At 38.4% G+C, this 21,503-nt stretch overlaps 1 protein-coding gene across 12 annotated transcripts in view; it reads right to left on the reverse strand.

The window, feature by feature from the left end:
• SPART (spartin) overlaps positions 1–21,503 on the reverse strand; it is a 67,249-nt gene that overhangs the window by 22,976 nt on the left and 22,770 nt on the right. Inside the window, exons 1-6 of one of the 12 annotated variants that reach the window (XM_019039836.4) lie at positions 20,601–20,801; positions 10,291–10,362; positions 9,025–9,836; positions 5,416–5,613; positions 3,396–3,551; positions 596–719 (exon numbers count right to left, since the gene is read on the reverse strand). In XM_019039836.4, the coding sequence (XP_018895381.3) occupies positions 596–719; positions 3,396–3,551; positions 5,416–5,613; positions 9,025–9,834 (1,288 nt within the window). In that variant the 5' untranslated portion in view covers positions 9,835–9,836; positions 10,291–10,362; positions 20,601–20,801. Of the gene's footprint in view, positions 1–595; positions 720–3,395; positions 3,552–5,415; positions 5,614–9,024; positions 9,837–10,290; positions 10,363–19,543; positions 20,185–20,243; positions 20,832–21,503 lie in introns of those variants that run through there. The other 11 variants (XM_055360663.2, XM_004054380.5, XM_019039837.4 and 8 more) reach the window with 11 other exon arrangements.

The raw sequence follows: 21,503 nt of genomic DNA on the forward strand, positions 1-21,503 counted from the left end.
GTGCTGGCAGATTTGGTCTCTGGTGAGGGGCCCACTTCCTGGTTCATAGAATGACACCTTCTTACTGCTTCCTCACATAGTGAAAGGGACAAGGCAGCTCTTTGGGATCTCTTTTATAAGGGACTAATCCCATTGATGAGGGCTCCTCCCTCATGACCTAATCACCTTCCAAAGGCCCCACCTCCTAAAACCATCACCTCAGGGGTTAGGATTTCAATATATGAATTTTGAAGGGACACATTCAGACCACAGCTGAGGGATAGGGGTAGGGGGAGGTTAAGAGGGAGCTTCAAAGGGGAAACGAACATAACTAATTTTAGATTCAGAACTATTAAGAGTTTGAAGATTCCTGAAGCTTTTCACTATCCATTTTCCCAATAGTAAAACAGAATAATAGGCCAGGAAGAATTTATACTTATATGACAATATCTGATGTTTCAAAAGACTAGTTCCTTCTACATTTATTTCTAAATTGATCATTTAAAACCAAAATACAAAATATTATCTTTCTCAGTATTCCCTAATAAACAATATCTTTATTTGGTTCCAAAGGCTTAATGTCATACAGGGAAAAAAATTAACATTACTGTAATACCTGACAAAATGTTGTGAGCCACTTTTTCACTCCATTCAGGTAATTCTTTTGGCTTTTCTTCTGGAACTGGCTCACATGGTACAATGTGACTCAGGTTAACTTCTTCACTTGAAGTATCTTTAGCCTAAACAGTAAAAATGTTTCAAAATGTGAAGAGTTAGTACTAAGAGGGGGAAAACTGTAAGCATTACGTAACAAATATGAAGCCAACAAATACTAGATAAAATTAATGAAAAATATCTCCAGCCAACCTAGTTACCAGTATGGTCTTATAAAGTACAATACCAGAACTGCCATGAAGTTGAAAACTGTTCTGGTCCATATAAATCTTGACTGGTAAGATTTAAATACCAATATAAGTCCAATATGGCATTTAACAAATCATTTAAATTGACTTTTTTCTTTTCTGGACTAGACTGATTTCCTTCAAACAGATATCATCCCTAGATATTAGTGTGCACATGGTACTCAGTAAGATTAAAAGATTTTTGTTAAATGACTCAATCAGTAAGCAAAGATGAATTCATAAACTGGTTTTGACAGAGATCAAACAAATGTCTAATTTGAAACAAGAAGGAATATATAAACACAGAATAATCTGCTATTCCATTTAAGAGGAAATGGAGAACATATATCTATACTTTGCTACCTGAACAGCTGTGATGAGAGCCTGGGCCAACACCCAAACTCTTAAAGCTAAATGAACTCATTCTAAGAAGAGGCAGGCTAACTGAGGTCTGAGTTAATAGGTCTGAGTTCAAGTTATAATAAAATAACTTGAAAATCAAAGTGGCCAGTAACACAAAGAATGTCACATAAAATATAAAAACAACATTAAACAAAACAACTTCTACATGGGATAAAAGTCACCCATAAGTAAAATCTAAAGCTTTTCACTGCATATACTTTTTAATATCATTTGATTTTTTTAGAACAAGAAATTAAATTTTAAAACACGAAGTTCTAAATTATATGGAAGAATTTCCAAATATACTGTTAAGTAAAAAAGCAAGGAGCAAAACATTATGTTTTACATGCCACCATTTATGTTAAATATTATATATGTCTCTGTGTGTGTGTATTTATGCATAAAATATATCTAGAAGGACAATAGAAGTTAATAATTATGTGTCTGAGGCCAGGCATGCTGGCTCATGCCTGTAATCCCAGCACTTTGGGAGGCCGAGGTGGGTGGACCACCTGAGGTCAGGAGTTCGAGATTAGCCTGGCCAACATGGTGAAACTGAAACCCCATCTCTACTAAAAATACAAACATTAGCCGGGCATGATGGCAGGCACCTATAATCCCAGCTGCTCATGAGGTTGAGACACGAGAATTGCTTGAACCCGGGAGGCGGAGGTTGCAGTCAGCTGAGATCGCACCACTGCACTCCAGCCTGGGCGACAGAGTGAGACTACATCTGCGGGGGTGAGGAGACAGGGGAAGATTATGTGTCTGGACAGGGGAGCTAGGTGGTTGGTGGACAGTAATAGGGCCCAGACTTATTTTTTACCATATACTCTTTTGTACCCTTTAACTTTGGTTTCTTGTGATTAATTTTAAAACAACGTTTTTAAGTAAAATATATATCTTGGAACCATTTTGGACTCCCAGTATCCTCATATAGCTGGTCTAAGATGTTCAACATAAACCACAGTGACACTTTGCAAATAAATGTAGAATATTCACGTGATATTCATCAATTCCAAAGATAATTATTGAGCATTTACCATTTGGAATATAGCAATGAACAATACTAAACTGCCTACGATACTCAAGACAATGCTGTTTTATTCATATACTTGCTTATATTACCACTTCTGCCTAGAATCCCCTTAAATTTGCTATTCATAAGGCCAACTCTTCTTTATCCTTGAAGACTCATTTTAGTCATAATGTCCTGTAGGAGGGGGCTCCTCACTGCTTCCCATACCACTCATCCACCCACACTTATCTCTTAGGCTAGGCTGCATCTTCTATCTAATAGCCACATTGGATAGAAATGATCTCTTTGCTAATCTGTTCTTTCCATTAGACAGTAAATTCATTGAGACAAGAAATTTAAACTTTTTCCACTATGTAGGCCTAACATTCTAGCTCTCAATAAATATTTCCTGAACTCTAATCCAAATTTACCAGTTAGAATATATTACATACTCAGAGCCTATGAAATGAAAGAAGAAACCACTCAGTATATTTTTTAAAATCAAATCTCTGTCCTGTTGCCCATCCATAAAAAAACAGGAAACTGAATAAAAATGGCAGTGTAAGAAAAAAAAAGACAGTAGCATATCTAGCCCCCAAGCTCTTAGTGAATATAGGAAGGCAGAGAATAACACAAAACAAATAAGAAAGTATGTGCATCACTAATGCAAATATAAAAATATTTTGGCCAGGTATGGTGGCTCATGTCTGTAATGCTGGCTACTCGTGGAGGGTGAGGCAGGAGGATCACATGAGCCTGGGAGGTCAAGGCTGCAGTGAGCCATGTTTGCACCACTGCACTCCAGCCTGGGCGACAAGGCAGGATCCTGTCTCAAAAAAAATAAAATCTCTCAAACAGTCGGGAAAAAAATCTATCCCCCAAACACAGAGTATCTTTTAAAATAGTTTAAGTAACACACACTTTAAAAGGGAAATACTACAACTGATTCTAATTGTTTTTGCCAGTGATCACTTTGTTGACTAATGCACAAGTTGCTTTGCTTTAGTATATGGGAATATGATCATATAAATACATGAAACTGGAGAAAGGTACCATTAGAAGACAACACACACACTTATTACTCTTTTATTTACCCTTTTTCCACGTTTTCCTTTATGACGTACATCCTTATTGCCTTGGTCCAACTGTTTCACATCAGTGCCAGAGGCTTCTTTTAGTTGGTCAGAGGAGGATCTAGTTCTTCCAGGGATTTGGAATTCATTTTCTTCTTCTGCTCTGTTCCAGTTGGCCTAGAGAATAAAGGTTTAAGCTTAACTCTAATCAGAATTTTTCTTAGATGACTTTCTGCCAGCTATATTACACCATGCTCAAATGACATACTTGTTTGAATGTCAGTTTGGCAGTCTATCGGTAACAACTACTTTTGCTTTTTTCTCTATGCTTCTCTTTTGTTTCATCACCAAACCCCAAACCTCTGAGTTCTTTGGTTCATAGCATATGCCTAAGTAAGTTTCAAAAGACAAAGTATAAAAGACAACTTATAGCAGTTGTTGGTATAAGTTATCTTTGAATCAGATGCAGCTACATTTAAATTTAATTAATGAATAAATTTCAGTTAACATATACAAGAGAAAATGAATTTAAAGGCAATTAACAAAACTCATGTCCACTTCATTATGCATTATTGGAAGGTTTATTTTTTAATTTTCTGCATAATATACACTTTGCTGAATGAATGCTTAAGAGTAAAAACCAGTCAAAATTATAGCTAGTAACTAGCTTATGTTTACAGTTGAAGTTCTGGGACAGTAAAGCAAGCTAAAAATAACATACAAATACCAAAAAATTAAATTGAAGACAGAAAATAAACATACAACCTAAAAGTCTGCTTAGTTTCTTTCCTAAAGCCCAGTAGTACAGGTCCAGTTAACGTAGGGGTGAAGGGAGAAATAGTTCCACATTAGGTCTGTGAATACTCAAGAGCATCATTTCACTCAGTAAACAGTGAAGTGAAGATGAACTCCTTCATTTGACCATATTCCTGCCTTTGTGAATTCCTCCTCACAAGTACAATGAGGCTACACACTTCTGTATGCTGATCATGTATTTTGTTAAATAATTGCTGCTATGCTAATGTACTGGTTTGTTGACCACCAGGTAGGTCATTCTCCGGTGAACAGGGGCTGATTTTATATTTTTATACACACACACACACATCCCCCACACCTTCGTGGTCTCCTGTTCTCATACTTTGCCCATCCCACCACTTAACACAGTAACTAGTTAAATAATGAATTCCAAGTATCTGCTGATTGAAGGAGAGAATAAAAGATTATACTATTATAATGCCCACCTCATTCAACCCGATGACTGTCAATATTCATAATCAAAAATACTTTTTCCCTCTTGCTACAACAATATATAAAGAAAGTCTCTCCATAATACTCTATTCAAGTTCCCTGTTAAACACAAATACTGTATTTCTACAGGTACGCATGTGGGCAGAGGAAACATGCCAAATAAGGAAAGTTCCAGGATGATCATATTTTAAATCATATTTTCTTTTTATTTTTTTATTTGGCCTTCATTTACCACAAGAACAAAGATAATTATCTCAACCAAAGCCTGTTTCTTCCTCAGAATGCCAACCATACCCCTTAAAATGTCCAACATAACCTATCTACTAAAGCTAAAATTGTCTTCATGTCACTATTTAGACCCATTAGTACCCTTTTCCAGCTGAGCAGTAAAACAGTGGTGAAAACAATAGCTAACATTCACAGAGCATAACTACTCGCTCTAAGTGCTTAATGTATTAATTTTTAATTTTCACCACAGCCCAATGAAGTGGACACTGTTATTATCCCCATTTTATAAGTAAATAAAAGTATAGAGAAGATCAGGAACAGCTGAGCTAAACGGTCATTAAGTGGAAGAGTTTGAATTCATATACAGGCAATTTGACTCTAGAGCTCACAATCTTAACCACTATTATGGCAAATTCCAAGCATGTAGCTGTGAACACACAAACAAATGATGAACTGTCAGTCTCCTAACCTTGATTACAGTAGAGGTTATCACAATTTCTCTAAAAGCTGAAGTGCTTATGTTAAAGTAGATTTTTTTCACCCTAAAGATGATCACACAAGTTACCTGGAGCCGAAGGTCAGACATTTGCCTTAACAGATCCTCAAAGAGCTCTCTATCATCCTCTGGTAATTCAGAGGACAGGACGACCCCCACAAAGCATCCTGCTGCTTGTAGCATTGTATCAGGAAACATGTAGGCTCCCGCAGTACATTTCAGAACCGGAGATCTATCAGGAACTAGAGGATATAACCAGTCACAAACCTGAAAGGATTCATTAGAAGAAAAAAAAATACATATAAATAAATGAAACTAGATTTTCACTTATGTTTTAATAAAATTGTTATACTAGAAAATAAACACTTCAAAGTTGGAAACATATTTTAAAAGGCTTTAAGAACCATCAACATCAACAAATCCCCAAGAAAATTAATCATTTGCTAGTCTGATCTTTCTGCAGTAAGGACTGTGCTAAATGTGCCATGGCTCCACTAATTATACAATCTTAAAGCTGATGGCCTTAACTAGCCTAGTGTTAACCAATAATGACTCCAGCTTTAAATAAATAATAATCAAAGTAAGTTACGGTTTTCGTTATTGAAATCAGATATTCCTTTTGTGGTAAATAAATAATTTTCAGGTATTATTTACTTGAAATATTTACTGAAATAATAGTATTTACTGATTTAATCCTCCTAACAATCCTATGAAATCAGTTACTATTATTGTCATTTTATGTACAAGAAAATTGAGGCACAGAGAGGTCAATTAAGTCGCTCAGAACCAACAACTAAAAAGTGGAGCTTGGATTTTAACACATGTAGTCTGGACCAGAGAAGCTGAACAAGTATTTTAATTAGAAACCCAGCACTCACAGGCCGGGCACAGTGGCTCACACCTATAATCCCAACACTCTGGGAGGCCAAGGAGAGGCGGGGGGATTATTTGAGGTCAGGAGTTCAAGACCTGCCTGGACAACATGGTGAAACCCCCGTCTCTACTAAAACTACAAAAATTAGCTGGGTGTGGTAGTGCATGCCTGTAATCCTAGCTCCAGCTCCTTGGGAGGCTGAGGCAGAGGAATCACCTGAACCTGGGAGGTGGAAGTTGCAGTGAGCCAAGATTGTGCCACTGCACTCCAGCCTGGGCAACACAGCAAGACTCTGTCTCAAAGAAAAAATAAATAAATAAATAAGAAATTCAGCACTCACAACATGGAATAATTTTTTGTACTAAACCCAAGAGAACCTGACATAACAGAATAGATTAAGTTAATGTTTATGGATTATCTATCTATTGTGAAATTAAAAGCAAAATAACAAAAGCTCTCCTGCAATGTCATCTGGGGAGGTCAGCTTGCCAGTACATACACAGACTTAAGCTCACATCCTGGCTGCCTAATTTATTTCTAATGCAATACATTCTTTGAGAAACCAAAATATAACTGCTCAACATCAAAACAGTCTTACCCACAAACTTTTAACATTTGAGTAGTTATTTAATATGTATGAGAAAAATACATATTTCCCTTAATTTCAGTTATTATTAAGATAAAGCTGACAAGTGGGACAATTTAGTAAAAATATAAAGCAAGTAATAGCAGAGGTATAGAGTTGACAAAAAAATTGTAAAAGTTATTCTAAAATAAAACTTAGGAAAGTTTTCTTTTTTTTTTTTTTTTTTTTTTTTAACTATTCCACGGTTTCTTTCAGATTATCTATATCCCGGTCACCTTAATTGAACTGGAATATCACCAAATTGTCTTTAAAAAAACCAACACTTTATAGACCTTTCCTAGGACAAGATATTACAGATAAGTGAGTCATCCACCATAGGCTGATTTTTCCCAGTTTCATTTTCAGAGGGCAATCTCATGTCCAGTTTCTGTAATTATAGATTTAACAGGTTTAAAAAGTATTTGGTATTAAAACTAAAACCAAAAGAAAAATCTTTTTTTGAAGTTCCAGAATTCTATCTACCTAAAACCAAAAAAACTTAATTTCCTATTTAGACCAATAGTGATTTTAACAGTGATTTTTAGCATAGGAAATATCTAACTTCTAGTATTTAGTTGGATTATTATTGTTTTTTTTTTTTTTTGGATAAAAACATTCAGTAAACACATATGTTAACTCCTTTTAAGGACACTCTGCTACAAATACCTGAATACAAGCAAATGAGAACCTCTTAAAGAGACTCAAATTAAATTTTGGGTGCAATTTTACTTTTCGTTTAGGACAAAAAATACACATGAGAAAGATTAAAAACAAAATTAAATGCACTAAGGACAAATTTGTATTAAATTACAAGTCATTTCAATGGATGAGTGAATGTAAACACGGTACAGTATTTCTGCCATTCACTACCCCATCTCCAGTTGCTAAGGACCCAGAGATTTTTTATTCCATCATTACAGTGCAACACTATTAGTCGAAATTGTTATAGCTTTCATCACCCGCCACTACAAACCCCAATCAATAAGCCCACTCTTTGTAACCTTAAGGCTCCTTCCTTAAAATAATCTACAGGATTCACAATATTCTTTCTGTCCAGTATCAAATATTTCCTTTCAATAATGCCCTCAAAGTATCTCCCTCACACATCCCTAGCAAGCCTCGAATTGTCTTTAAACAACTTTCAAGTTGACTTCATATAAAAACTACATAAGAATCAACAGGAGAGAATACCAAAAGAGAAAATGAATAGAGATACACTGTGCTATTACTAAACCACATTATTTGGACTGTGGGCAAAACATCTGTTTTGCTTAAATAGTGATCTTTCTTCAATGCTAACTCCTTTGTTATACTCAACGTATACTGAGTCCTCATTTCAAGAACTCATCTTCCTATACCTACATCCAATCTTTTAAAACGAGACTGTCACTGGACCACTCTCTTCAGAATACCTCACTAAATCCATAGCAATGCCCTGACATCAATCTTTATGTAGCACTCTTTACTCTTAGACCAAGTGCATTCTGGTAAATTTCTCTGCTTGGACTGTTGGAATTACATCTTAAACTATCACCACAGTCTCGACTTCCAAACCAGGGTCTCTCAACCTTGGCATAGTTGAGATTTTGGGCAGGAAAATTTTTTTTTGTTCATGAGGGCTGTCCTGTGAAAATGTGTGGCAGCATCCGTGGCCTCTATCCACTATGCCAGTAGCAATCAACTTCCAGTATGACAACCAAAAATGCCTCCAGACATTGTCAAACGTTCTCTGGGGAGGCAAAACTACCCTGGGTTGAGAACAACTGTTCTGGACCATGGGCTCGGTCCCTCCCAGTTCGGACCCTCAGCTGAGTCTTGACAACATTTGTGAATATTTACAGCTATACATCCACAGGAATTACATAAATCCCTTTTGAAATTAAACTTATTAGGTTCTTCTTCAGATAAAGAATTAAAAATGTAAGGATGACCACTCTTCTCAAGTTTTATCATCACAAACTTAATACCAAAATAAAACTATTAATATATCTTTTTTAAAAAAGAAAAAGACAAACACAAACAGATGTTCAAGGCTCATAATTTCATGGAATATATTTAAAAACAAAGTTGAATTTATCGTTATCTTTTTGCACTTATACTGGACACATAAACATTAACAAATAAAAATGATGTAGTCTACACGTATTTCAAATTATGCTTTCATTTTTCTTTGGCTTACCTGAAGAAACCCGGGAGGACGGTTTAGAACCGTATCGAGAGAATTATCCAAAAACCTCACAATTCGAAGGTACCCAGGATACGAAGGTGCACTAACCTCCCCTGCAGGATTTACAAAAAAAATCTGTACTCCATTTGGTATCAAAATCAATTCATCTGCATCCAGCCCTAAGGTCTCAAGAGGCGGCGGCTGAGAATGATTCCTATAAAACTCCTCTCCAACTGATGAAAACTCCCCAGAATCTGTTCCATAGGATACAGTGTAGTGACCTTCAGCAGCTTGAGGAGTATAAGCAGGAGGAGCTTCTGCTGGACAACTTTGTGATGGTAAAGAGAGAGAAGCAGGTGCAGCAACTGCCCCTGCACTTGGAGTTGAGGTGTTTTCATTTACTTCAGCATGCTGAGAAGCTGAACTAAAAGACTGAGGCTCTGGTAATTTTTCACACATGTCTTTAGGTGGAAATTCTGGATATAACTTGGGCACCTCCTGAAGATCATTCTGCAGAGAAGTGGCAAGACCCTTCTCTAGAATTTCCAGCCTGGTGCGTACATTCTGTAGAGTTTCTTTCATTTTCTGTTGCATCTGTCTAGCAGATTCCCACCCAGGACCTGTGTGTTCAGACTCTTTTGATGAAATGCTGATCCCTCTGAGCAGGTGTCCTATTCCTTGCTTATAGTAGTTCTTTGCTTCTTCCTTCTGACCTAATTCATCTGTATTCAGACCTTTGTTAACAAATAAAAAGGCCTTCTTATATGCTTCTCTGATGATCTTAATTTCAGCAGGTTCTCCATTTTGTGGCTCTTGCTCCATTTCTGCAAAATTGGAGACATATTTAATTATCTTGCTTAGCTATTGTTTACTTATGATTCATATCTCCTACCTGAATATATTTTAAGAGGACAAGTGCCTCGCTTATCTCTGTTTTGTTCACTATTATACTATCCTTTAAGCCTACTATTAGGTCTGTCATAAAGAAAGCACTTAACATGTATTTGATGAATGGATAAATAAATAAAAACTCTTGGTCCAAAATACCTTAATTTAAAAACATAAGAGAATAAATCAGAACACATCTATTAAATAATTTTCTTGTTCTGGTTTCTTATAATAGTTTCCTATCATACATCCTTATGGTTGAAACAAGAGTCTCATTCTAAAATTCATTATAATATAAATCCAGATTATATCCAGCCAATAAAAAATGAATTGAATCATACACTGGGGAAAATAGAAATGAGAAAAAAAATGTGAATGAAACTTTGTTACCTGATTTCCACTTAAAGGTGGCAGGTTACCCCACACAGCCCTGTTGCTTCCCCAAATCCCACTAAGATGACTCTGGAAAGATTATGAAAAAGGAACAACCATTTTTCTTAGTGAGAAAAATACATGAATAGGCACTTCACAGAAGAAAATCTTTAAAAAGCATCTGAAAAGGTGTTCAACATACTATTCCCTCAGAAAAGTGAAACTAAAATCGAGTGATACCAACTAGGCACTTAACAGATGGCTAAAATTTAAAAGACTGATTAGTGCTAAGTGAAGACAAGTGGAACTCTTCTACCTTGCTGATGAAAGCTGAAAAATGATACAACATTTTGGAAAACTGGCAGTTTCTACTAAAGCTAAACACCCACTCAATGACCCAACAATTCCACTTGCAGGTATATAACCAAGAGAAATGGATGCATGTGCATGCCAAAAACATGTATAGCAATATTCACAGCAACTATATTCACAAAAAGCAAATCCTTAAAACAACCCAAATGCTCACTCATTCATACAATGCAATAATACACAGAAAAAAAATTTTAAACCTGATTGCCTGCAACATCAATGAATCTCACCAATTCTTTGAGGAAAAGCCAAATACAAAAGACTTCATATTGAGACCACATACTATGATTCTACATGAATGAATTAAATGGGAAAAACTGGTCTATGATATGACATAAATCAAAATAGTGCTTATAGGTAGAGGCTATAGACTTCACAGGTACAGGAGGGAATCTCATGGCCTTTGAAAATGTTCTCTGTTGATCTGAGTGATGACTACAAGGGTGTACAGTGGTCCCCCCTTATGTATAGTTTCATTTTCTGTGGTTTCAGTTACCTGCAGTCAACCATGATCTGAAAATATTAATATTAAATGGAAAATTACAGAGATAAATAATTCATAAATTTTAAATTGCACATTCTCAGTATCATGATTAAATCTCCTGTTGTCTCTCTCTGTGCCCCCTGGGGCATGAATCATCCTTTTGTCCAGGGCATCCATGCTGTCTATGCTCCCCTCCCATGATCACTTAGTAGCTGATATGGTTTGGCGATGTCCCCACCCAGATCTCACCTTGAATTGTAATACCCATAATCCCCAGGTGTCAAGAGAGGGACCCCGTGGGAGATGACTGGATCATGGAGGGCAGTTTGCCCCATGCTGTTCTCCTGATAGTGAGTTCTCACAACATCTGATGGTTTTATAAGGCAGTTTTTCCAGCTTTTGCTAGCTCTCTCTTTCCTGCCATCATGTGAAGAAGGTCTTTGCTTCCCCTTCATCTTCCGCCATGACTGTAAGTTTCCTGAGGCCTCCCCAGCCACACAGAACTGAGTCAATTAAACCTCTTTTCTTTATAAAGTACCCAGTCTTGGGCAGTTCTTTACAGCAGTGTGAAAACGGACTAATACAGTAGCCATCTTGGTTATCAGATCAACTGTTCCAATATTGTGGTGGTTGGATTCAACTAATTCTTTTTACTTAATAATGGCCCCAAAGTGCAATAGTAGTGATGCTGGCAATTTTGATACACTGAAAAGCTGTGAAGTGCTTCCTTCAAGTGAAAAGGTTAAAGTTTTCAACTTAACAAGAAAAAAAATCATACGCTGAGGTTGCTAAGATCTACCATTAATAACATATTTTCTAGTCCTGAAATTGTGAAGAAGGAAAAAGAAATTAGTGCCAGTTTTGCTGTTGTCCCTCAAACCGCAAAACTTATGGTCAAAGCATGTGATAAGTGTTTAGTCAAGATGGAAAAGGCTGAGATATGAACAGAAACATGTTCCAATTGAAAGCAATTGGGTGCCACACTATCCATGGTTTCAGGTATCCACTAGGGGTCTTGCAACTTATCTCCCTTGGATAAGGGGTTAGGGGGGACTACTGTATATATACATAAAAATCATTAAACTATACATGTAAGATCAGGGTACTATATGCATTTTATGTGATTCCTCAATAAAACAGATAAATAATAAAGCCATAACTCACAAGGACAAATAGGGAAGATGAAAAGTCAACAGTACTTGGTGTCAAAAAAAGGAGGCAGACAAGTGAAAACTCCCAAAACACACTTGAGAAAACACACTTGAGAAAACAGATGCTTTAAACTGTCAGTGGGAAAATCAGAGACGCAGCTGCACTTACATCACATCAAGAACCTCCAAAGGCATAAGAATTGATGGAATTCAATCTTCCTATGGAAAGGAAGTAGACATAGAGCTGAAAAAAGAGGACTGGTTGAAAGCCTATTTACAAATTAGCACCCTCAGATCTTTCCTACACCAAGCACTCAGGACACTGTTTCTCTACAGCCCTGAAAGACTGAGTGCTTTGATCTAGAAGAATGTAAAATAAAGTGAGGATAAGAAACTATCAGGCATGATTAAGGGTAAAAACCAAAAGCAGGGGGATTAAGTGAAATGTTACACATTGATTATTGAGACCCACCACCTTCTTCCCCACAACTTGGTAATTAGAGTTCCAGCTGCCAGGCACCCCTCAAGAAAGGAGATTGGAAGTTATCTTCTTGAGGAATCTGATCACCACCAAGAAGAAAGACACAAAGAATAGTGACAGTGAGAGTTCCCTAAGGAAAACTGTCCAAGCAATTCACTGTTCAGAAGCCATAGTTGATAGATTCCACCCATAGAATCTCAGATCAGCTTTCTAGTGCTTCACTCACACGCACACACTCACACACAGACACATACAGCCCAGGATCACAAAACATGGGGCAAACATCCAGTATAAAGGATTAAAAGAAGAGCAATGTAATTTGGTTGAAATGGACAATGTGCAGGAAACGTAAAAAAAAAAAAAAAAAAAAAAAAAAAAAACCCTATCATTTATATCAACATAAAGAAAAAGAAAATATCGCATCCATAAAATAAAAAGTGGGATGCGTGCACACTGAAAAAAGGATATTCGAGTGACAAAAGGAACTCCGGGAAATTAAATATTTAAAAAGCAGGAAGGAAAAACTCAAGAAGGATGAGGTCATACAATTATAGAAAATGCCCAGAAAGCAGAGCAAAAACACAGAGATGAAAAATAGGCAAGAATAAATAAGAAAATTAGGACCCAGTCTATAAGGCATATCATTTGAATAATAAAACTTCTAGAAATATGGGAGGCTGAGGCGGGCAGATAACCTGAGGTCAGGAGCTCAAGACCAGCCTGACCAATATGGTGAAACCCCGTCTAAAAATACAAAAAAATTTCCAGGGCATCATGGCATGCACCTGTATCCCAGCTACTCAGGAAGCTGAGACAGGAGAATTGCTTGAACCCGGAAGGCAGAGGTTGCATTGAGCTGAGATAGTGCCACTGCACTCCAGCCTGTTCACAGAGCGCGACTCCATCAAAAAAACAACAACAAAAAAAACAAAAAAAAACCAACAAACAAACAAAAAACCTCCTAGAAATAGAGAATAGAGAAAAAATAAGGGATGAAAGAATTAAAGAAATAATTCATAGAATTTCCTAGAATTGGAAAACATGAATTTCCTAATTTAAAAAGACCAACAGGTTGGGCACAGTGGCTGACACCTGTAATCCCAGCACTTTAGGAGGCTGAGACAGGAGGATCGCTTGAGTCCAGGAGTTTGAGATCAGCCTGGGCAACATAGTGAGACCATCTCTACAAAGAAAACATTAAAAAATTAGCCAGACGTGCTGGCGCGTGCCTGTAGTTCCAGCTACTCAGGAAGTGAGGCAGGAGAATCACTTGAGCGCAGGAATTCAAGGCTGCAGTGAGCTATGATCACACCACTGTACTCCAGCCTGGGTTGAAAGAGCAAGACCCCATCTCTAACAAATAAAAGTAAATAAAAAAACCAATGGGCAAAAAATAAGAAAAAAAGGGGAGGCTGAGGTGGGCAGATCACAAGGTCAGGAGATTGAGACCATCCTGGCTAACAAGGTGAAACCCCGTCTCTACTAAAAATACAAAAATATTAGCCAGGCGTGGTGGCAGGCGCCTGTAGTCCCAGCTACTCAGGAGGCTGAGATAGGAGAATTGCTTGAACCCGGGAGGCAGACCTTGCAGTGAGCCGAGATCACACCACTGCACTCCAGCCTCGGCGACAGAGCAAGACTCTGTTTCAAAAAAATAAAAATAAATAAGAAAAAAAGATTTCACACCAAGAAACATACCATGACATTTTAGAACACTAGGCTCAAAAGGATCATCTTTAAAATACTTACACAAAAAAAAAGAGAGAGAAGTAAGAGTGCTAAGGAACTTCTTAAAGGCAACAATAGAAGAAGGAAATTATACATTTAATTCATAATTCTGAGTAAAAATAGCTTCTAAACCCAGCCAAGTGATTGCTCAGTTATTACATCTTGTTTGCTGGGTACCATGTTTGATGAAAGGAATACCAAGACTGATGATGAGTTTCCAAGATAACAATTAGGCAAACACTCCAGGGTGGAGTAGGAGACAACAGAAAAGAATTTTTTAAGAAAGTAAAACTGATAGAATACCTAATGTGATTGTAAGCTCTGAAAAAAGATCTACACAACCGTGAGAGTATTCAGGGTTCCATTAGTAATAATTAAAAACTAAGGATTAACTCTAGGGAAAACGATGTTGAGCAAGAAATAAAAAGTAATCATAATGTACTAAATGTTTCAGTTTTGATTGGTGTCATAATATACACAATGAATCTCAATATAAACAAAATTATGGTACAACCATATTGAAAAGATGGGAAGATGGATGGATAAAAAGTTTATGTGCATGCGACAAAGGATGAAAGAGATAAAACTTCATCTTTCCCACTGAGAAGTTAATGGACAGTGCCTAAAACTGAAAAAGTGCCAATATATTCGCACTGTTTAGAGTACAAAAAAGACCAAAAGAATTGGGTAAGAAAAATGATACAAGCTGACTTTGGGAGGAAGGGGTAAGATTTTTCTTAAATCTATGTGTATGATAGAAAATTTAATTACTATTAAAAAAGTAAATGGAAGCTTTAGAGCAACTATGTCGAACAGAACTGTAATGCAAGCCACATATGTAATTTATAATTTTCTAATAACATTAAAAAGGTAAAAAACAGGGGAAGTTAATTTCAATGATAGTATCTTATTTATCCAAATATATCAAAAATATTATTTCAATATGCAGTTAATATAAAAACTTTCAGTTAAATATTTTAGCTTTCTTTTTTTGGTATGAAGTCTTCAAAACTCAGTATGTGTTTTACACTGAAAAGATATTTCAATTCCAACTAACCCCATTGCAAGTGCTCAATATCCACATGTACCTAGTGGCTACTGTTATTAGATGTGGCAATTCTTTTCCTGTGATCTCATGAAAACTTACGATAGAAGAATTTCACTGATATGAAACTATTTTAGCAGCAATCTACACTATGAAAGCACAGAAGCATCACAGAAAGCATTCATTAAAATTGGTCTAGCTTCCGATTAATAATATAACTATACTTTCTAACCTGAAGAGCCACTAGTTGGCCTTATCATGCAACAACTTCATGGTAGTCAACAGAATATATTCAGTACACAATTTAGACAATGCCATATACAATTGACCATATACAGACCCACCTATTTGCTCTACCCCACAACCCCTATCAAAATTAACAATCTCTTCTCCTGGAATACTATCCTGTTGTGTCATAAGATTGCCACATCTTTCCAAAGAAACCACAAGACAGGCATTTTGTATTTTACCTTCCTCAGGATACAAGGAGGCCCAGACTAAGACAGCAGAAAGACAGCAGAGGTTAAATAGGCTTCTGTGAGTTGATTGGGAGCTTCACCAGCATCATTAAATTTGTCCAAATGACTTGAACAGGGTCTTGAACAACACTGTGACTTGGCACCCACTTTTGTGCTACATACGATAGGACACCACTATCCCCATGCATCGTTTAGAGTACTTAACATACACTGGACAGTATGCTAGGTGTTTATCTCAATCCTTACAAACAATTCTTGATGCAATATTACTATTAGTACTACTTTGCAGAGAAGAAAATTGAAGTTTGCAAGCATTAATTGCCTTAGATCACCTGTTTTCTGAAAGACCCTGGAATTAAGAATTACTTTTACATTTTGTAAAGGTTATAAAAACAAAGAAGAATGTGCAACAGAGATCACACACGGCCCCAAAAGCCTAAAATATTTACTATCTGGCACTTAACAAAAAAAGTTTACTGACCCTGCACTAGTTTACAGAATTAAATAGTCTGATTCCAAAACAAATCCTCTAAATCAGGGTTTCTCAATCTTGGCATGGTTGACATTTTGGGTTGGATAATTCTTTGTTAGCAGCATCCCTGATCTCTGTCCACTGGATGCCCATAGCAGCACCACCCCCTCATCCCAGTTGTGACAACCAAAAATGTCTCCAGACATTGCCAAATGTACTTTGGGCAGCAAAATCGTCCCCCACTGAGAATTACCACTCTAAATGGTCTTCAAACTGGGGGATGTGTGCCCCCCAGGACAAATGAAGTCTTCCATGGGACATACACCAACAACGTGTAATTTTAAGAAAAAGGCTTCCAGATCCTTTACTCCCATGAGTACTTCTCACTGAACTGATCTGCCTGAGAATATGCCCATTGTCCTGTTATAATGCTGGTTTTTATTCCCCAAGATCCTTTCACAATCTTCCACTTTACAAAATAAAGGCATACTTCTCACCCACTCCTATTCTTACTATGGTACACTGCCCCAGGATGGAAAAGCCTCCCTATCAACAAACAATAAGTCGAAGGGCTCAAAGACCCTCCTTTAATTTAGGCACAACTCCCACTATCCATTCCATTAGGACACAGATTTCCAGTAAACTTCTACTCTTAATAATTATTATTCATTAAAATCCATCAAGTTTTTATGCTATTCTAATCAACTATTTATAATAACTCAACCCAAAAGAAAAATTACAACTTACAGAATTAGTTATAGGAAATTTTTAAACTTAGCTTCAATTTATATAACTATTGTTATTAAAGCCATGTATCACAGAGATTAATAAAAAGCTTTCAAGCATAAAAATGCATTACCTTAAGATAATATTCTATGGGGTGGGGGTGATAAAAAAGTAAAATTTTTTTAAAAAGGAAGTGTGTAAAATATAATGTATTTTAAAAATTGATGGTGATGGATATAAAACTACAAAGATATGATGCCCCACTGAATACAGCTGACAGAATGATGTACCAATATTAAAATGTTAATATCAATACCATGTGGGAAATTGCATCCTTTTCAACTAACGCATGATGTAAAACGCTGTAAGTTAACCAAAAGTGTGCAAGAGGGACAGTTTTACAAAAATTATTTGGGGGTTCACAAGCAAATTAAAAGTACTGCTTTAAAAATCACTCACTACTATAATATATAGCAAAGATATAATGGACATGGTCTGTCTCTGGCCCTCAGAAGCACCAAAATTTACTATCTTTTGTTAAGCTCTCTATATGTGTCTGGCACCCTTCTAAGGTTATCCAATCCTCACTCTTGCAGGTTGATATCTGATTTTAAAAATGTTTTACAAATATTGAGCAGCTTGCCCAAGAAGAGAGCTAGTAAATGATAGATTCAAATCAGTTCATGGATCAGAAGATTATCTGTCAAGAAAATTAAATGAGCTCTCGCCTGTAATCCCAGCTACTGCACAGGCTGAGGCCGGAGGATAGCTTGGGCCCAGAAGTTCAAGGTTGCAGTGAGCTATGACTGCACCACTGCACTCCAACCAGCCTGGGTGACAGAGCAAGACTCTCTTAAAAAAAAAAAAAAAAGAAAGAAAAGAAAAATGAAAATGAAAATTAGATGAGATGTGTTTGATTCCAAATCTAAAAGTCCTACTATGTTTACAAGTCAGCAGAGTGAGGGAGGGGTGAAGAAAACCCAGAGTGTCCCGTCGTAGAAAGTCATGTGGCTTAAATCTTCAATAGGTAGCTTTTGAAAGTAGAAGCGAGGCATAATGAAGGAATATAGCTAGAAGCAATATTCACCTTGGGTATACCTTTATTTCTAAGCTTATTTTACATACAGTGTGATGAAAGATTTCCTAAATAATGTGTCAATGGAGGGAACAAGATGGCTACTGAGAAAGAAGAGTGTGCCTGTGTGTAGGGGTGGAGTGGGAGGGCTAATTCCACAGGATTGCTTAATAACCTTCCTTGCTACATCTCCATCTTAAAGAGAAAAAAAGGATACACGAGAGAAGAGCCTGGGTATCTAGACGTTATATATAAGTTGAATGGTCAATTTCAGTCTAATCTCTGGGGAATCTCAACACAGAAAGAAAAAGGTTTATATTAAAATATCACATTTTTATTTTGTGACTGGGATTTGCTATATCCTCAGCGGTCTCAGAAAATACATTTTACAGAAATAAGGATTGGAGGATGGTGACTTAAAAAAAAGCCTATTCTATTCCTAAGCACAATTAAGTGTCAATCAAGTGTCCTGAAAAGATAAAAACCATTATCACATTATTTCATATTATTTAATTTTCAAAGTTAAGAAGACAAAGTCTTTGAAATGATAATCTGATGTATTAAACAGTACCTACACCAGTGTACAGTCTTCAACAACCAAAATCTGTTCCGATACCAGTAGTTCACCTAAATTCTAATTTTTAATGTTCTAATAAAACACATTTATTCCAACATAACTACATGTATGTCTGTGTATGTCTTAAAAAATACCCGAGAAAAGGTAAAATTCTGCATTAAAATACCTAGCAATTTAGTTCGATTCCATAAACACTGAAAGAAGTAACACTCTCACTTAACAGTCAACATTACAAGCAGTCTTTAATAATACCGCATTTATCTCCTTAGAGCTAGCACAAGTTGATCTAATGCCTATTTGGCCCTTTACCAAAAAAGCGGAGGGGGCTTTGTCTAATACCTGTATACACCTCCCTCCGTAGCATCCCGCTCATTCTAGCTTCTTAGGGAAACCATAGACAACGACGTTTCAGAGAGTGCCAGAGGTGAAGCCTACCCGAAACCACATTACAGAAAGGCTTCCTGTTTCAAACAGGTCCAATAAAGCCACCAAATTAAGTCTACGATTATAAAGAACTGCGAATCAGAAAATAATTCCATATAGGCGCAGTCTTCTATTACTTTTTTCCCCACTTTCGGAAATTTCAAAGAAAAATTGATACATTCTTAAATATGAGGCCATTATTTCAAAGGCTGTAACAACCTGGAAGGCAAATTCGTTAAATTATGATACAATAAGGCCAACCTCGAGGATCCTCGGTGGACTACTAGTGCACTTCCTTACAATTAGAAAGTGAAAAACTGGGTCAGCCCTACAGTCACGCAATAATGCCGCGTCACGAAACTGCGCATTCCAAGAGAAACTTTTCTCAGGCCCAGAATTAAGTCGGAGGGATCCTCCGCGCAGTTCAATCCCTAGGAAGCATGAAAGAATGTATCGTAAAGAGTAAAATCACGCGCAATCCATCCCAATATAACTGCAGTTGTTCGTGGGCCTTCTTGCAGAGAAAGGCTGCCCAACCTTGACGGGGCCGTGGGCGCTGCGGGAGGGCAAAAGACCACAGAGATCTGCGAAGCCAAAGTAAACAACGGGGTTGGGGCCGCGAGAATGATCAATAGCGATGCTCCGAAAGGACTCCGCGATACGAAGCGAGCGGGAAGGATTCCCTCCATCCTAACAGTCCATGGGTTAAGAGGCCGAAGCTTCCCTAAATACCACACTCCCGCGAGGGAAGGGACTGAGAACAACTTCTCAAACTATTCTCTCTCGAAATCGCTCCCTTCCTCGAAAGTTCCATCTCTGAGACTCGGATGAGGCCCCCACCCCCTCCGCCCTTGTCCCGTGACCGTCGCCCGCTCAGCCTCCCAGCCGAGTCCGCGGGGCCTGGGACGCCCACCCCGCCCACCCAGGGGACCGCGCAGGGGTGAACTCCCCCGCGCCCGACCTGCGCCTTCCAGACCTCGGGCGCCCCGGCGTCGCCTCGAGAGCTCCCTGCGCGGCCGCCGCGGCACGGGCCAGCTCCCACTCCCTTACACTGGTCGCCGCTGCGCTCGCCGGGGGCCGGTCCCGAGGTTCCCAAGGCCTCGCGCGCGCGCTCGCCGTGGCAACCAAGACGTTCCAAGACGCGCGCTCTCGAACGCTTCGCGTCACGCGGCCGCGCGGCCCCGCCCGTCGGCCTCGCTCCCGCCACAGAGCCCGCAGCACGCCGCCGCCTCAGCCTAGGTCACGCGAGTGCCCACGCGCGCGTCTTGCCAGCGGATTCATCGCTGGCCTGCTCAGACTAGGTTCTGCCCACTCTGACCTTCTAAATGGTACGTGGGAGGACGTCCGTCCCTTTCGGACCCAAGAGTCACCGTAACACTCTAGAAGGGGAGAAAAGGAGCTAGGGCGGCAGGCGACAGAGAACCTCGCGAGTCAGCGGCTCCGCGCAGACCCCCCCAGGCACGGTCCCCTGCGGCCACGTCGGCTGCTCCGCGCCTGCGCAATCTCTTTCTCTCCAGCGAAAACGAGGCCTCCGGAGAGACTGGAAGAGAGTGTGGGCAGTGAGCGCTTGTAGCCGCTAGAGGGAGCGCTGGGCACAGTGCACGAGAGACAATAAAGGCTGATTATCCCCTCAGTGTCTCTGCAGCCTGAGCTTTGTGACTTCTGTATCCAGAGCACAGTTAATTTCCAAAAGCCCGCCTGCACCACGTGTTTTAAGTCTTGGTGTGTGTGTAAAGTCTATATCACTATCATAAAACTGTTAGTTCCTGATTCCAGGATACAAAGAGTAAAATCAAGATGAACATACTTTACCCTTCTTGACAAGTGTTTTTAAATTAGTAAAATATTGTAGATGACAGACTCTTCAATAGGGCTGCCTTAGGGAAAAAAACAGAAAAAAGAAAAAGCAGTATGTACTTGCCCGGAGCATTTAGAACCAGTTTTGTTGTTGTTGTGTTTTTGTTTTGTTTTGAGACAGAGTCTTACTATGTTGCCCAGGCTGGAGTGCAGTGGCATGATCTCGGCTCACTGCAACCTCTGCTTCCCAGGTTCAAGCGATTCTCATGCCTCAGCCTCCAGAGAAGCTGGAATTACAGCTGTGCACCACCACTCCCGTCTAATTTTTTGTATTTTTAGTAGAGATGGGGTTTCGCCATATTGGCCAAGCTGGTCTTAAAAGCTTGACCTCAAGTTAGCCAGGCTGGTCTCGAATTCCTGACCT

Source organism: Gorilla gorilla, chromosome 14, assembly GCF_029281585.2.
Source record: "Gorilla gorilla gorilla isolate KB3781 chromosome 14, NHGRI_mGorGor1-v2.1_pri, whole genome shotgun sequence".
Classification (NCBI taxonomy): domain Eukaryota; kingdom Metazoa; phylum Chordata; class Mammalia; order Primates; family Hominidae; genus Gorilla; species Gorilla gorilla.